Source organism: Haematobia irritans, chromosome 4, assembly GCF_050003625.1.
Source record: "Haematobia irritans isolate KBUSLIRL chromosome 4, ASM5000362v1, whole genome shotgun sequence".
Classification (NCBI taxonomy): Eukaryota; Metazoa; Arthropoda; class Insecta; order Diptera; family Muscidae; genus Haematobia; species Haematobia irritans.
Genome location: NC_134400.1, coordinates 2,876,401 through 2,894,718, shown reverse-complemented (window position 1 = coordinate 2,894,718; position 18,318 = coordinate 2,876,401). Strand labels below are relative to the sequence as shown.

Here is an 18,318-nt window from a genome sequence, read left to right as displayed (position 1 = left end):
AGTTAATTTAAAACTCCTCTCACACCACAGACCGTGTCATTACCAGCTTGTATTTTTAGATGAATTTCTGATATGTCATTCATTGGGGAGGGTATCTAAAATTCGACCCTGGCCTTATTATGCAGCCATATTTACTTCTTTGATTTGTTAATGACAAACATGTTGTCGATGGCGGTCTCTGTGGCTTGTGCTTGAATTGTATGGGGTGGTGGTAGACTACAAAGTTAATAATTAGTTTTCGCTTAACACTCTTTTGTTGTTTTTTTTTTATATATATAAAATTGTGTATGCATGTATAGCGAGTGGTGTCACCACTAAAGATATATGCTTCCTATGAACGCAGGTTAAATTGCCAATTTTCCATTATGAAAAACTAGAACTTGCCTACAATGATAGACGTAAGTGAAATGTTTATCTTACGTGAGAGGGGGCATTTCAAACCACTGCCAGCATACATTACAATTTTTCCCGGGTCTTGAATACTCCCTCTCTTCCTCCCACACACACACAACAAAGACCAAACAAAAGAATAAATAATGGCATCGCATTTTATTGGGCTGAGTTTTCCTGGCATTACAAGCGACCATGGTTTAAGTAAAGCTTCCACAAGTAAAGCTTTCCAAAAACAAGATATTGCTCCAAACTCACCTCCCGTAAATACACCTTAACTATACATCAACATACGAGAGAGGGAGTCAGTTATTTGAGCTCTATTTATTAGGTGAACAAGAGAGATGATCAATGAGTGTTGAGTTTTTGGGGCCATTTGGGTCTTACCCCTCTTTATTTTAGTTTGGGGCTAAAATTCACCACTTGGTGTGTGAGGTGTGTGTTGGTGTAGTAATCACATTTTACCCCTCACCAACAAGGCTTGCATTTGATTATAAAAACCCTGCTGACGTGCGCAAGGCGCTCTCTCGTGTTCTGTGGCACGTCGCGTTATGTAGTTTTTTGTGAAACCGAGAAAACAAGTGTGTCTTTCATAAAACGAAAAAGTCGTTAAAACAATTTTTATAACCTTTTCGAATAGAAAATTTGAATAAAGCCATAAAACAAAGAAAACAACACAAGAAGCGATACAAAACAAGATACTCGAGTTGTGTGTTTCGGTTAAATTTGCATTTTTCTAACGCAACATAAGTCGACGACAGTGACTAAAACCACTTGCAATCCCCCCCCAAAAGGCCCAAACCAAGACAAACTACTACTAGAAGTACTCGTTCTTGCTACTTCTCTCTCGCACACACTCTCACAGTTCCTGAAAGCTTTAACCTGAATACACCACCCGGTAGGCTGGTGGTCTATGCTATATGCTGAGAATCTCACCTCGTCCCATTGCTTTGTGTGGTGGGCTTTAATTGGTGTTTTTGCATACGACTTTTTGTAATAAAAGAAGAAGAAAATCGGTTTTAGCTCTTTAACTTTTAAAAGAAGTTCGAGAAATTTTACTGTGCTGCGTTTGAAAGTGTCAGTGTAAATGAAACATTGATACCGATCGGAAGGACAAATTGCAGCTGGTGCGCTTGTGCTGAAGATCATTGTTTCTCATACATAAAAATAAATTAATATAAGAAAAATACTTAAATTTAAAAACGAAATAGAGTCTGTTTTAAAGATAAAGTGCAAATATTTTCTTATAGAAATTTTAAATTAAAAAAATAGTTCAAGTGTATTAAATCCAAATCGAAAAACGCAAACATATAAAACTAAACTACAGAAAAATGGCAAAACTTTTTATAGTTTTTGCCGTTTTAGCTGTTGCTGTTACATCAGGTAAGTTGAATACGTTATTAAAAACGGGACATATAAACTTACATTACATCACATTAAAATATTTTTTGGCTGAATTCTATTAAAGCAAATTTGGGCTAACAAAAACTTTGTGAGAAAAATTGGCATTCCTCCTATGACTAGAAATGAGAAAAACTTTAAAAATTTTGATAAACCCCAGAAATCATAAACAGAAAAAAATGTTGGAGGAAAAGTTAGCATTCTGTAAAATATATACAACCACAAGGAAGAGCTATTCGAATCGAATATTTTATAATTTCAATTTAGCAATTTTTGAAGTGAAAAGTTGACATTTCGACTTATCAAGAAAGTTACAATGGAGGTGATGTAAAAAACCTAATTTTTTCAAAGCATTTCCTGAGCCATTAAAAAAGGATTTTATTTTCCATAAATTAAAATATTTGATAAACGAAGTTTTATTTTAATGCAAACAAATATTTTGAAGTAAATAAAAAAAGAATACAGATAATAGTTTCATCGTTTGTCATAAATTCGGGGTTTTTTGCTCTTAAAAACTGACAAAAGGGAATTTTTGGTATATTATTAATGAACATTCAAGGAATTTTGTTTTCCTAAAATTTCATTCCGGAGAAAAGTATTTTTTCTTTGAGTGTAAGTTATTATAATAATATTTTTTTTCCGTGTAGAATCTGTTAGCACTTTTCCTGACTTTATGTTATAGAAAATGTACTATAATTATTCTTAATAGAGTGTAACAAGTAAATAAATATGATTGTGTAAAATCTTCAAACCAAACGATTTTTTGAAAGAAGCTAACGAAAATTCTTTGGTAATAATGGGTAACGATGCTTTTTTAACGTCCTTGAAGAAACATTGTTGTGTCATCAATGTGCTCAGTAGGTCAGACAGGTAGATTATTCAGTGTGGTATATCAGAAGTTAAGAATATTTCGTCCTAGACGGACACTTGAATGTTCAAGAAGTCAAATATCTCCATCAGGTATACGGGACCTGTGTGTGATCTGTAGGTCCATATGACTAATTGGGCGATTGTTCAAGTGCATAAATCTATTTCATGTTTTAAGTGCATAACGTTCAAGAAGTCAAATATCCGTATCAGTATCTTAAAGGACGACTTGATATGTGGCTACTCTTGGAAAGAAGCAATGGATACTTTTCTATATTACCAAAATTTAAGAAGATAGTATGAAAACCAAGACAACAGGATATTCGAGAAATCAAATTTGAAAATCGTTATACATACACAGAAAAAATATTTCTGTCTTCAATCACGAAAAATTGTCCCAATTAATTTTTAATTGAAATGTCTTCAATCACAGAAATGATAGTATCAATCACAAAAGTCAATTAAAAAAATAATGGTTCCAATTAAAAAATTAATTGATACAATTTTGTGATTGAATTAAGTAGTTTGGTGTACCAATTACATTTTAATTGAATATTTTTTTAAAATTCAATTAGAATTTTAATTGGAAAAATTTTGGTGATATTTTTTCTGTGTAGGGGGAGCTATCTCTATTTATAGGTCACATACAGAATTTCAAATAGATGAGATAACAAATGCGATCGTTAGATCGGCTCAAAAGGCCTCGTATGAATGAAACAAGGAAATTTCTATGAAACGATCAATGGGTCTGATTTGGTTTTAAACGAGGTCAATTTGCTGTATATCATCTTATATAGTAATATTTTATTTGGTTTATTCGGAAGCATCAAAATCTCAAAATCCGCAATATTGTAGCCTGTGATCAATATATCGATGTTTTAGACGGGAAATGAAAGAACTCATCCACTGACCATTATCTAAAACTTCGTATCGTTAGAAATTCTCTGGTATGCGCAAAATAAAATAAATAGACTTCAACGATCTTTGTTTAATGACATTGGTGATGAACAATGTCATTTACAACATCTTATTAATTTTAAAATACCATTCCAAATCACTTCTTAATGACCCCTATCCTTACGTAGGATTATCTATAGAGAGAATGGCTTATTCAGTGTCAAAACTGATATGGAATTGTTTAACCTTGATAATATCAAACCAAGAAAGGACACCAACTCCAAGACTCTTACAAGTCAGATTTTAGCCTTCTACTTTTGTGTGTGTGTGTATGAGCGCACTTTTTTGAACTGGAGCGAATTTAGTAGCCTCAAAAAATGTGGTTTCCAAAACAACTTTCATTTATTTTTTCGCCAACGCTTCATATCACCAACAAAAAAAATAAATAAAATACAAACACAAAAAACAAATGGAATAGCTGAAATGAAAACGATATCTTTAAACCTAAAGGCTTTAAAATACCACAAATACGACAATTGCTCTCAGCTTGAAAAAGTAAATGGTGTTATGGGTCTTTATACACATATAGACATACAAACATATATGATTTATACATATGAATGCATTTGTGTGTATGAAAATACAAAGATTTGTTTACATAATCTCTTGGAAATAAAAGTAACTTGAAGTAATTTCAAATAAATTACAAAAAATAATATAGAAACAAAAACATCTTTGACATTTGAGACAGTCATTAAAACGGATGAAAAAAAAAACAAAAAAGCAACAAAAACAAACGCCATCACTACCAGCAGTCATCTCCATCTGCATCAGTCGATCCAAAGTCATGCACCATTGAAATGTTAGATTTCTTGAATAGAAATAAACCTTGTTGTTTTTTTGTAGATATCCAGTCGCTAGCTAGCTAACAATTTAGCCACTTAGCTGACCAATAATGTCAAAGTGATTTTCAAATCAAATTATTCAACATCCATAGAAAAAGGCCAACTCATGCCATTCAAAACAACACACATTCCTTAAATAGTTTCAGGCAATTAAATACAGCTTAGAGGGAGCAGCCACCACCCCTAAGCCCCTCTGAAGAAATTATTGCAGATTGCATTGGGAGTTAGTTAAGTGGCCATTTGAGCGGTCAATAGCAATTGTTTCATTTAACACTTACTCGTATTGCATACATGCAAAAAAATTATATTGCACCACAAAATGTAATAGCCATGGTATGGCCAAGAGCAGGCATGTGGTCAAGGAGACAGTTTTGAGGGGGGTTGTATAAAACAAAATCTGCCTCTTGGAATATTAGATAGAGTTGAGCATTCTACTCGAGTATTTGAAGTCGGTTTTAGAGGGTACCTCATGGGTTCCCCGTATCCTCTCCCCAACTACGCCTCTACCCAATAGACTATATTGCATTTAAAACAATGCACTTTTATATGTGAATAATTTAACATCTATGCAAATTGAAAAAAAAAAAAAACTAAGCAGACCAGAAATGCTGCAGATTGAAAGATTGCATGAGGTGGAAACAAGCAGAAGGCTGGTATTTAGTCATGTGCACAAAAGAGGAGCAATTATTGTTGCCAAGCTCGTCTACTGTCAAGTTTTAGTTGAAATATGCTGTTTTTTATCTATCCAAAAGAAATGTCAGTGAATAAGTTCCAACATCTTACTGTGATACTATGAGGGGAATGACGTAAGAATTTCAAAGTCTGGTTAGTTGGATGTATAAATAATTTAGTGTTTGTTTTATTTACTTCTTTTAATCAAAAGACCGTCCCCATTCCCGCGATATTTACGGTTTTCATTTAAATTTTCCGAGTAAAATATACTCTTGGTCTTACGATTTTTTGAACCGGACTACATAAAATTTCAAACTCAAATATTAACCTATTATCGAGTTTTGATAGTTTTGGACAAGTTTTAATTTTGTTATAATTTTTGTATTTGTACATACGATTCCTTATACTTTTATGATGCTTTCTATTTAAGCCAATATTAAAAGATAGGAAAATAAATTTAATAGATTTTGAAAATTGTGAAAATACCATTATTCGATTTTTCATAAAATTAAAAAACAAAGAAATTTTTTTGAGAGCTATCTAGCTTTAAATCTAGGCTCTATAAAATTGAAACTAGAATACAGATCTCATTCATTCATTTTCTTAATTAAAAAACAAAACAAAAAACTAAGCCAAAACTGCTAAATTCTGAAGTGTTTTTTATCTTTAATCCAAAGATTCAATATCTCAGTTAATTTAAAAGAGTATTTCTTTAATCAAAATGTTTTTCTTTACTTTAAGGAAAATTTGACTTTCTTCAAAGACATGCGACTTTGACAGATTCGAAGATTATACATTTTTTTAATTAAAAATTTTTATATTAAAGAAATTTGGGTAACCTCAAAGTTGGGTTGGGTTGCATAATCTTTCAGATTAGGTCAATATATTTTTTTCAGTGTAGACTCTATAACAATGAAATTCGAATACAGATATCATTCATTCTCTTTTTGCGATTTACGTAATAATAAATTTAAGAATACAAATCTAAATTATATCAGACACTTCAAAGTATAAATTGTTTTCTTATTTTCAAAAAAGCTTACCGAATATGGAAAATCCTAAAAATAAGTTTAGCCTTTATTTCAAGTTTTTTTATTTTTAATCCAAAGGTTCAGTTAACTCAATAAGATATCTTTAAATCAAAAACAATTTCCTTTACTTTATGGATGGATTCCGATTGCATAATCTTTCATATTAGAACAATATTTTTTTTACCGTAGATCGTTTCTTTATAATTTTAATAATGAATTCCATACAAGATGATTTGGGTAGATTTTCATTGTGGACATGGACAAATTTACCAATAAATATTTCAAAATGTTAACATTTCATATTAGCATTCCATAAATATATTGTGAACATGGCCGATGCAATCTCAAATGGAGTCTTAATGCCGTTACACTAATAAATCGTGTTGGGAGAGCGCTGCCAATGAACCAATAACTAAAGCTATGGAGCTATTTGATTCTTTATGTGAATTTGTAGACTTACTCTCTGTCTCTCTCCTTCTCTCTCAATTTCTCTCTCTTAAGAGAATATGAAATTATTGTAAGTAATTGTACAATAACGATTATTTGATGTCAATTTGAGTTAGTGCATCCAGAGAAGGAATATGATCACCCCAAACATGTTTCAACAGGATAATATGGAACATTTTTGTCATATGGCTAAATCGGGTGATGAAGAGATGGTTTCAGTTTTGAAAATTGTATTTTTGAGAATATTCTTTGAAAACGACTTGGATTCAAACTTGTTTAAAGGGTCTGCTTGCATTATGTTAAATTTCACATTAAAAGATTTGCTTTTTGTCAAATATTTGCCCAATGTGACGGTATCAAAAAAAAAAAAAACAAATCAAATCTAAGCAAATAATATCCTTTTGTAAAGGATTGTACCGTTTCTACGTTTTATAAATTTCATCGAGGTATATTACGTTTTATATTCGGGCCATCTCTGGTTGGTACAGAAAAATTCCACTTTTGATTCAGTTCTATAAAATAATGCGGAATTGATTTGGAATGGGGTCATATAATACTCCAATAACCACACACACAAACACAATGTTATTATATCTTAATTTGATAGATGGCATTTTAATTGAGTGGTTTAGGATAGCAAGTCCCTGTACCAACTCATGGGTGTTAGCTTAAACGTCTATGGGCATTTATACAGCATATTCAACATTTGTGTGTAGATTTTTGTTACCATTTTCGGTAAATATGGTCAATTGCAATGAATGCCGTTTAAACAGGAAGTTAACGTAACTTTACGACTTTCCACGAAAGTGTGTTTGTATGAAAAATTGCGAATGTATGCGTTTTGGGGGGCACGCTTACATATTTGAGTTTTGGCAAGTGGCTAGGTTTGACGTCAACAACAATTCCATCAAGCTTTTGCTTGCTTTTGTTTGTAACTAAAAACCTACTTTTCAAATACCCATAATTTAAGCCACTAAAGACAATAATTAATGTAGAGAGGTTTGGCGTTTGAGGTGAAAAATGCCATAACAATCTAAAGAAAAAAAGAAATAGAAGAAATCCAAAAGAAAAAAATGAAAGAATCCATTCTTATTTATAACTTTGCCTGAATTTCCGTTGTGCCTCCCTTTCTCAGTAATGTGTGCCTTTGAGTCATTGGGTTAAGAAAACTATTTTCAACAAGTTTTGTCATGAATACTAAATAATTCCTTTTGCTTATTTCCACTTTCAGCTTCGGCCACCACCTATGATCGTGTCAAACGTCAAGCCAGCACTGAAGAGCCTAAAAAAGAGGAATCTTTCGAAAAGGAATTGTGTAAAGACAAGGACGCTGGTGAATGGTTCCGTCTGGTAGCCGGTGAAGGTGATAACTGCCGTGATGTCATCCAATGTACCTCATCGGTAAGTTCAGATTAAAAATCTTGTTTGGGTTCAAAATTAAGGGTGACTCGTAAACATTCAAAGTAACTCACGGGAATAGGATTTTTAAGGAAAGTATGTATTGTGTGAGCATGAGTGAAAAGCACCATATAAATGAGCTCGAATAAAATTTCGTCAAAATCACGCTCACGAAGAAAATATAAATTCCAAGCTGATGACAAAACGCTCTCTAACCGAGTCGTGATCACCATTAGAACCATGCTCGCGATTTCAAACACTCTCACAATTTTAATCGCTCTTAAGTTTGTAGCCACGACCACCATTGTAGTCACTTCCTTTTCTTTACTTTTACTCGCTTATGGTTTGCTCGTGAAAATGTTCGCTAATTACGAGCATCGTGTTAAATTCCGAGAGAGGAAGTTTTATTAAGAGTATGTCACCGTGGACGGACACACATATGGCGTGCTTGTAGAATGTTTGTTTCATCAAGGATTACTAGTTTAGTAGGGTTTTTACTTTGGCTCTTATTACTAGGGTTTTTACATTAGTTCTACTTTTCATCATTGTAATTCTCAACACTGGTATTTTTTACTAACTTCAACTTTTTTGTATCTTCCAATTATAGGGTCTACAAGCCATTCGTTGTCCTGCCGGTTTGTATTTCGATATTGAAAAGCAAACTTGTGACTGGAAGGAATCTGTCAAGAATTGTAAATCGAAGAACAAAGAACGTCGTGTAAAGCCTTTGCTCCACACTGACGAACCTTTGTGTCAAGATGGTTTCTTAGCTTGCGGTGATGGCAACTGTATTGAACGTGGTCTCTTCTGTAACGGTGAAAAGGATTGTAGTGATGGTTCCGATGAAAACTCTTGTGGTAAGTTCTTAAGAGAAAAATCCTATGAACGTATTTATCAAATCATAAGTCAAAATAATCGAGACAAAATCGCCCATGTTCCGGTAATTGTAAGATTTTGACTTGGTTATTTTATCCAAACCGCAAAAGTCCAAAATTTTCTCTAGTATGGGGAGTTTAAGTACAAAATGTATTTAAGATTTCGTTAGTTATAAGAAATTCAAAATCTTGCAATTTTCCATTACGATTATCGGAACATATGCGTATATATTGTTGTTCCTAGCTAATTTCCCTAAATATAACTAATAAAATTGTCGAAATCACTTTGAAGTAGGGGCTTCCTCCTCTTTGGTTACGTTCCTGACTATGAACACATGTCATAAGAATTATAAGGATAAATTCAATTCATAACGTTAGCACTATAATAAAAAAAGGTGTCACCTTTTTTGCCTACCAATTGGTCAACTCAAACTTCATCTCCTTTGCTCTTAAAAAATACAAAAAAGCTCACACAGAAAAATACCAGAAAAAACACAATAATGATACGGCGCCTCAAGCAAGCGAATAGCGTCTTCACAAGACCGGTTGCGATATCATCGCCGGTACCAGCCCCCAAACATGTTAACCTTGCTCCCAAAACCTTTAAAATACAAATTAGCACACACGTAGATGACCACTGACAAAGCAGTCAACCTACATTCATACATAAATTATATAATACCAAAAACATCTACAAAAACCGAACATTAATTTTAAACAAAATATATACATTTTAAGTTAATTATAGGCGTTTCTTAGTCGAAACAGAGACAAAACGGTATGAATGTGAAACGGACAAAAACAGTTGGTGTCCTCTTTTTTTTGTCGGCAAATGCTATGAAGTATGGCATTTATTTTCGTATAGTCAATTTGCAATTAAGGAAGTTTAAGGAGGCATATTGGAAAAAATAATACTTTGATTTTGTTTTTAATGAAACTTTATCGGAAGACAAAATTTTCTATGAAATTTTACGTGAAGGCGAAATTTCCATGAAATTTTATCTGAAGACAAAATTTCCATACAAATTTATCTAAAGACAAAATTTCTATAAAATTTTATCGAAAGACAAAATTTCTATAAAATTTTATCGAAAGACAAAATTTCTATAAAATTTTATCGAAAGACAAAATTTCTATAAAATTTTATCTAAAGACAAAATTTCTATAAAATTTTATCTAAAGACAAAATTTCTATAAAATTTTATCTAAAGACAAAATTTCTATGAAGTTTTATCTAAGAACAAAATTTCTATGAAGTTTTATCTAAGAACAAAATTTCCTATAAAATTGTATCTATAGACAAAATTTCTATGAAAATTTATCTAAAAACAAAATTTCTATGAAATTTTATCTGAAGACGATATTTCCATAAAAATTATCTAAAGACGACATTTCTATAAAATTTTATTTAAGGATAAAATATCTATTCATTTTTATCTAAAGACAATTTTTTATGAAAAATTTTCTAAAGACAAAATTTATATAAAATTTTATCTTTACAGAATTTCTTTAAAATTTTACCTTTAGCATTTTTTTTTTAATTTTATCTTTACAAAATTTCTATGAAATTTTATCTAAAGACGAAAATTCTGTAAAATTGTATTTAATAAAAAATTCTTATGAATTTTTATTTATAAAATTTTATCTAAAGACAACATTTCTATGAAATTTTATTTAAAGACAAAATTTCTATGAAATTTTTTCTAAAGACAAAATTTCTATAAAACTTTATCTAAAGATATAATTTTGATTAAATTTAATATATAGACAAAATTTCTTTGAAATTTTTTTCTAAAGACAAATTTTCTGTAAAATTTTGAAATTTCTATGGAATCCAAAGTAAAGAATTAACTCCAAAATTCCGATATTTACCATATTTCGTAATATGCACATATAGATATTCTTCACACTGAGTTGCCCAACTCTGCATCTTTAACTAGTTATCCATTAGTCAGTGGGCTTGGAATAATTTTAAACCTTTGATAATTATCTTAGTCAAAGTGTTGCAAACAAAGAAGGAGCCGCATACATTAACACGTCCACTTAATCGGATTACAAGGTGTTGCGGTTAACTTCAGCAAATTGTGTTTTTCCATTTTTTGTTTATATTTTTAGTAATATTTTGTTTTGTTATGGTGGCTTAATCAATACAAAAATACAAACAACCATAATTGGCATTGCGAAAAATTAAATGGAGGAAAAAACGAAATATAATAAAAAGTAATAATAAGTAAATATCAGCACAAGGAACTAAAAACAAATCGCATGAAATCATAAATTATTAACAATTGTTAAACATAAATGCTCAATTAACTACCATACAAATGTTTATTTATGATGGTGAATTGAAGGAGAACGAATAATAAAAACAAAACAAAAATCAACCGTATTTAATAGCTATAAAATCGAAACAAAAACAATAAATCTTCAAAATTTATAGAGGACTTTAAAATTACTATGCCGATTAAATAAATCAGTAATATACTTAAAGTTAGAAAACATTTTAATAAGCATGGTAATGGATGAGCGATTTATAGTTTGTCATAAATATAGAAACAAATAAGAAGAAAAAAAAACGATCCCAAAAATTATTTTACAATGTGCCAACTATAGTTTTCATTAATGAAATAAAAACAGGGTTGAAGTATCCATCCTAGACTTCATTAAATAGATCAACTCAGAATTACCAACCCTGGCTGTCCATTCGTCTAGCTATGTAACTATGTGTTACACAACTATTGAGTTAATTAGAATCTGATGATGCCTTGGGCCTGTCTTGTTTTCATCTTAAAAAAATTACAATAATATGCTGCTCTTTAGCGCAGAAGTTGTGAATGACATTTGGATGATTAAATGTCAGAGTTAAGTCGATTAATTTCATGCATATGACTGATTGATCAAATATCTCAACTTTAACAGAAATTTTTAGTAAGTCCCATTCATCAACCAACTCCATAGATAATTAATTTTCCCAATTTTATTTGCTTCAAAGATTTCATGAATAGCATAATAATTTATAATAAATTAAGGAGGAGCCATAGCTTGTTAGCAGCAATGAAGTTAAATTATTTCTTGCATTGAGGATGTCGATGATGATGTCATCTTCAATAATGAAACTTTGTTGCCTACACCGTGTCTTAAACGTTCACATTTTGAGTTTCCATTGAATATTTTTCGGTTACTTTTATTTGTTGTTATGTTGGTTGTTAATTGTGGAGAACTCCAGCTTTAACTGTATGACATAACTTTTTTTAAGTTTTTGCAAGCGTGCAATGAAATATAAATTCATATAAACCTCGAAAAAAAAAATGTTTGAAGTTTTAAAAACAAAAGTAAAATCATCCATCTTATAGTAAATTTTTATTTATTTTTTGTTTCATTTTATTGTTTGCGCTTGTCTACAGTAATGATCCGTTTCTTTATTTTTGGCTCTGGGTATCCCAAAAGATTACTGATAGCCGCTGAGTGTGTATGTAGAAACCTCTACGGAATACAATAAATATAATATAAAAAAATTAACTTGAATGAATTCCTTATTATGCTACACGCGTATAAAAGCCACATGTTTTGAATTTAGTTTCGTAAAGGAAAGCTAACCATATGTATATAATCATATTGAGAGTAAATAAAATGTTATACAATTTTGCAAGTGTGCACCGGATCGTATAAGTAATTAGAATCTAATTATACATTGATAATACGCCACACATAAATTTTGGGATTTAATTTAAAATTTACATTATTTTGTATTTTTTTATTAGCATTTATACGAACGAGTTAAGTCAGCTGTGGGTTACGTTAGGTATAGTGGCAGTCCGTTTTTTAGACCCACTTAAGACTATTCAGTCTATTGTGATACAATAGGCACTTGCCTCTTATCAATGAGTGATGCCCAATTCTACATTAAGCTCAATGACAAGCGATCTCATTTTTATAGCCTTATAACTTTGCGGTGAAACCACTTAGAGAAGCTTTGAAACACTTAGAAATGTCATCAGCATTACTGAGAGGAGATGATCCACCGCTGAACCCTTGACCCTGGAAGCAAGGCGGGCATGCTAACCATTGCACAACGGTGGCTCCCGCCCGTCATCTTATGTTAGTTTTCTCAGCCATCCGGGTATGAACTACTAATTAATCGGTAGTATTATCAGCTGATAATCATCTCGCATTTTATGTTATGCTGCACAGAGAAAAAAATCACAAACATTTTTCCAATTGAAATCTTAATTGAGTTAAAAAAATATTCAATTAAAAATATTCAATTAAAGATTCCGCCAATTTTTTAATTGAAACAAAAATTAATAATATCAATTATTTTTTAATTGATTTTCAATTAAATGTCTACAATCTGTGATTGTAGACATTTCAATTAAAAATTAATTGTGTGTGTCGCCTCTCAGTCTTTTAGTGAAAGATTATGGCATACCTCGAATTCGATCAAATTTACGAAAAAATTACCCAAAAACTATTGTTTCATAAACAAATGGACAGACGTCTATTGATTTCCAATGCCCGGTTATTTAACAATTTATTAAATATTATATATTTATTTATTATAATAATAAATATATATGTATGTTTTCTGAAGATTTATGTAAATTCATTCACTTCAAATGAAGTTCAAATATTGTCTTGAACTTATCAATCACAACAGGTTTCTCCTCCTCTCACCCAATTTTTTGCCAAGCGTAACAATTAAAATTTCAAATCACGAAATTTTCAATACATACAGACATCGAACTACCAACTTGAATGCCATGGCGCATAGAGGTACAGAAAGGAAATTTGCAATTGATTGTTAATTATTATTGTTTTTTTTTTTTTTGATGATGAAAACAAAAAGAAACTTGAACTTTCGCAAAATAAGGAATTCGAAAAACGAAATGAATGTAAAACCTGTTGAACATATCAAATTAGAGGTGCACATGCCAAATTCATATGAAAAAATAAAAAAAAAACAAGACGAAAAAGAGTAAATATAAAATTACAAAACAATTGATAAACAAATATTGAAGTAAAAGTCCCAATATATCAAGGCGTTAAATAGTGTAAAGACGTTGATTTGCTGACACATCTTGACAAAAAGCCAACGAAATTTCTTACCTGTGATCTCTTATTAAAATATTTAATTTAACCGTTCTCTGAGACATTTCAATGCAATCTAAACGCTCCAAAGTATTCTGTTACTTCGTTATGTGTAAATTGAGAATGTTTAAAGAGAAGATTTCTAGTATGGGAGAGCGAAAGAAAGAGAGGGTGATACTAATCACCAGACTTACATTGACACCAATATTCTTGGTTTGGGAAATCTAATGGATGATATATACCGATACCTCAGCCCCCGCTATATTAAAGCTTGCATATGCAATAACAGTTATATTGTGACTCATGTTTAACCACGTACTTGTAATGTGCATAAAATTAACAATTATTTAGTTATTTTCCTGTGACATTTGATGTCATTATTACAATGTGATTGTCTGCTTAGTTGTTGGGGCTGTCAATAGGTTTTTCATTTTGTTGTTGTATTTGTAGTTCACTGCAAGCCATGTAAGTTTTTTTTATACACATCCATACACATGACTATGGGTGTGAATTTTGAATGTTGTTGTTTTTTTTTTTTCTTTCTTTCCATTTGGATAATTGTTGATGGTTCCAAATGCACTTCAAATCACATTCATAAACACGAAGATGGCATGAAAAATATAAAGTTCATTGGCTTTCACTGGGAAAATGTGCCGTTATATGATGGTTATATCGCGGTACAAATTCCGAAAACCAATAAAAGTTTACACATTCACCACTTGATTGTTTAAACACTAAAGTGTTTATTTTATAAATAACCATAATGTCAATGATTGTTTTTTTGTTCAATGTATAAGTCTTAATGCAGACAAACAAAAGAAACAAAACGCATGATTTTATGTTAAAGTTCACTCAACTTTAAGTATGTTTTTGTATTCGCTTAAGCCAGGTGGAATATACATAAGTGGTACAAAAAAATTGCGTGCACCTAGGTGACAGTAGTGGATATTTTTGGATGGATTTTTGTATCCTGATGTGTTTATCTGGCTAACTGATTAGATTCTTAACCCATAAGGGAATATTCTATAAACACATTCAATTTGGAGGTATATTTTTGTACATACCTGAAACAATGTGGTAGATTACACTTATTGCGGTTTCGATTGGGAAAAATGTGCAACATTCTCGAAATTGATTGCAAAATATGAAGGATTTTGAGTCCTGTATCCCTCACAATATTTTGAATTAATAATAACTATAATTTGGGCAAAAATACAATGAGGGAAAAAGTAGTGTAACACCAAGGCAACATATTTTTTGCGAAAGGAAAGTGCCCTTTGTCTCTTAGAAAAATTTCGATTTTATGAAAAAGTGTTGCCCTAGTAACACTACTACTAACCCATAATATGGCAAGGGAAATGTAAAATGACTGAAAAAGCTGTTTCTATTTTGAAGCCAATTTTGAATATGTGGCACTTTTTATTAGAATCAAAATCGCCATTAGATAAAACATGAGACTTATACTATAGACATATTTTGGTTTAAAGAAATAGGAAATAAGAATTAAAGATTTCTATTTCAACTTTACCATTAAAAAATCTATGCTATTTTTTATCTTCTTTGGTTCTATAACCCATATTTAAACTAAATTTCCTAAATTTGGATTTCGAGTACATATGTAATTGACTCGTTCTTGTTTTCGTTTTGTATTTTGAAGTCAACAAGGAATTTTAATCAATCTTTCTTTAAATTAAAAAAATGCTCATCTTTGTGGTGGGTATCTCAAAACCCCAATGTAATCGACAGCGACAGGATATTCAAATAGTCCTTTTAGAGCGCTTAAGTGCTTAAATTGGTAGAATTTGATGAAAATTGTGTTTATTTCTTTTCGATAATTTGGGTATTTTCATTTTTCCTTTGCAGACATTGACAATGATCCCAATCGCGCTCCTCCCTGTGATCCTACCGTTTGTGTATTGCCCGATTGTTTCTGCTCTGAAGATGGTACTGCTATTCCCGGTGATTTGCCAGCCAAGGATGTCCCCATGATGATCACCATCACATTCGATGATGCCATCAACAATAACAACATTGAATTATACAAGGAAATGTTCAAGGGACGCAAGAACCCCAATGGTTGTGACATCAAGGCTACATATTTCATTTCTCACAAGTACACTAACTACTCAGCCGTGCAGGAAACTCATCGTAAGGGTCATGAAGTTGCTGTCCATTCAATTACGTAAGTAGTAGATTGTTTTATAAAGATTTCATGCCCAAAAAACATTGGCTTTCAGATTTTTGCTATAGACCTTTTCCGGACATTTTAGCATATTAATAATTTTTTGTAATAAATTTCAATTTGTTTGTTTGTTCCTTTATTCTTTTCCCCCATATAGACATAATGACGAAGAACGTTTCTGGTCTAATGCCACCGTTGATGATTGGGCCAAGGAAATGGCTGGTATGCGTATCATCATTGAGAAATTCTCCAACATTACCGATAACTCAGTTGTTGGTGTTCGTGCCCCTTACTTGCGTGTTGGCGGTAATAACCAATTCACCATGATGGAAGAACAAGCTTTCTTGTATGACTCCACCATCACAGCTCCCTTGTCTAACCCTCCATTGTGGCCCTATACCATGTACTTCCGTATGCCTCATCGTTGCCATGGTAACCTACAAAGTTGTCCCACTCGTTCCCATGCCGTCTGGGAAATGGTTATGAATGAATTGGATCGTCGTGAGGACCCAGCCAATGATGAATACTTGCCAGGTTGTGCTATGGTTGATTCGTGCTCGAATATCTTGACCGGTGATCAATTCTACAATTTCTTGAATCACAATTTCGATCGGCATTACGATCAAAATCGTGCTCCTCTTGGTCTATACTTCCATGCTGCTTGGTTGAAGAACAATCCTGAATTCTTGGATGCCTTCTTGTATTGGATCGATGAAATCTTGGCTAATCATAATGATGTTTACTTTGTCACCATGACCCAGGTCATACAATGGATGCAAAATCCACGCACCATCAGTGAGGTCAAGAACTTCGAACCCTGGAGGGAGAAGTGTACCGTTGAAGGCAAGCCAGCCTGTTGGGTGCCCAATGCCTGCAAGTTGACATCCAAGGAAATTCCCGGAGAAACTGTTAACTTGCAAACCTGCGTAAGATGTCCCAACAATTACCCATGGGTCAATGATCCCACTGGTGATGGTTTCTTCTAAGTCAGCAAACAATAACAACAACTCCAACAAAAAGCCTTTAAACTAAGCACAAGAAAGAAATTTCTCTAACTTAAAACAAAACAAAAAATAACAAAAACAAATTAGCCATCTTTATGGAAATTTTTTTTCTAAAGAAACCCCCTACCCCTATCTTCCCTCTCCTATACTATTTACACCCCTACATACATCCACACATACTTAACCTTAAATGCCCTCAATACTCAACATAAAACGATGAGTGCATCTCAAAGCAACAACATTTGAACTTTGTAAATAATTTCCAATTTTTTTTATCGAAATCTTTTAAAGTATCTTTGAAAACAAAACAAAAAAATATTTTTCTTTAGTTTGTTTATATTATTATAATTTTTTATTTCATTTTTTGTTATTATTACAAAACAATAATATATGCATATATATTTTTTTTAATTTCTCAAATTGCAAAGACTTTTTAGTTAGGCTTTTGAGCTTCTCCTACGAAGCAGAGAAGAAGATCAAAGGTCATTGCTGTGTTAATTTTATAAAGAAAAATAAAAAGAACAAAAACAAAAACAAGAAGAACAAGACCTTTTGAATTTGAATTTCGAAATAAAAACAAAACAAAAAACAGAAAGAAAAATACATAAAAACGCTTGACGTTGCCATCCAGAGAGCGTTTTAAATGTTTTTTTTGTATCTTAATTTTTTCTTGTAGAATATTGTTATTTGTAACGTACTATATTTAAAATATTTTTACATACATACATGCACATGCAAGCATACAAAAACAAATGTATTGTATTCAATGTTTCTTATTTACTATATACTATGTGTGTATCTATCGAAATGCAAACGAAAATAGTAAGAAAGACACTACATAAATTGTCAACATACAAAACAAACAAAACAAAATATAAAAAAAAAACAATAAAAATTGAAAAAAAAATCCAACGAATTTTTATTTAAAGGGGAAGGGGATGAACTGGAAGTCGATGGAAATCAGATACAAAATTTTCGAGAAATAGCATGGTTGCGACAAACATGTTCCATGTTCACCGTCTAAAAATAACATTTTGAACATGTTTGGGGTGATCACATTTTTATCATCATGTGGTGTATCTACCACAGTGTTGGGACATGGTCGTAGACCATGTTGTTTTATTTGCCGTTATAAAGAAGTATACAGTGAAACCTTTTAAA

The 18,318-nt window shown here is 31.6% G+C and overlaps 2 protein-coding genes across 2 annotated transcripts in view; one reads left to right on the top strand and one right to left on the bottom strand.

Moving 5' to 3' along the window:
• The window catches only part of LOC142234740 (uncharacterized), a 303,670-nt gene that overhangs the window by 117,175 nt on the left and 168,177 nt on the right, over positions 1-18,318 (bottom strand). The gene's annotated exons all lie outside the window — the stretch shown is intronic.
• serp (chitin deacetylase-like protein serp) lies at positions 931-17,703 on the top strand. The gene is made up of 5 exons (XM_075305909.1): positions 931-1,773; positions 7,842-8,011; positions 8,616-8,865; positions 15,835-16,153; positions 16,311-17,703. The coding sequence occupies exons 1-5, from the start codon at positions 1,722-1,724 to the stop codon at positions 17,137-17,139; spliced, it is 1,620 nt and encodes a 539-aa protein (XP_075162024.1). The 5' UTR covers positions 931-1,721; the 3' UTR covers positions 17,140-17,703.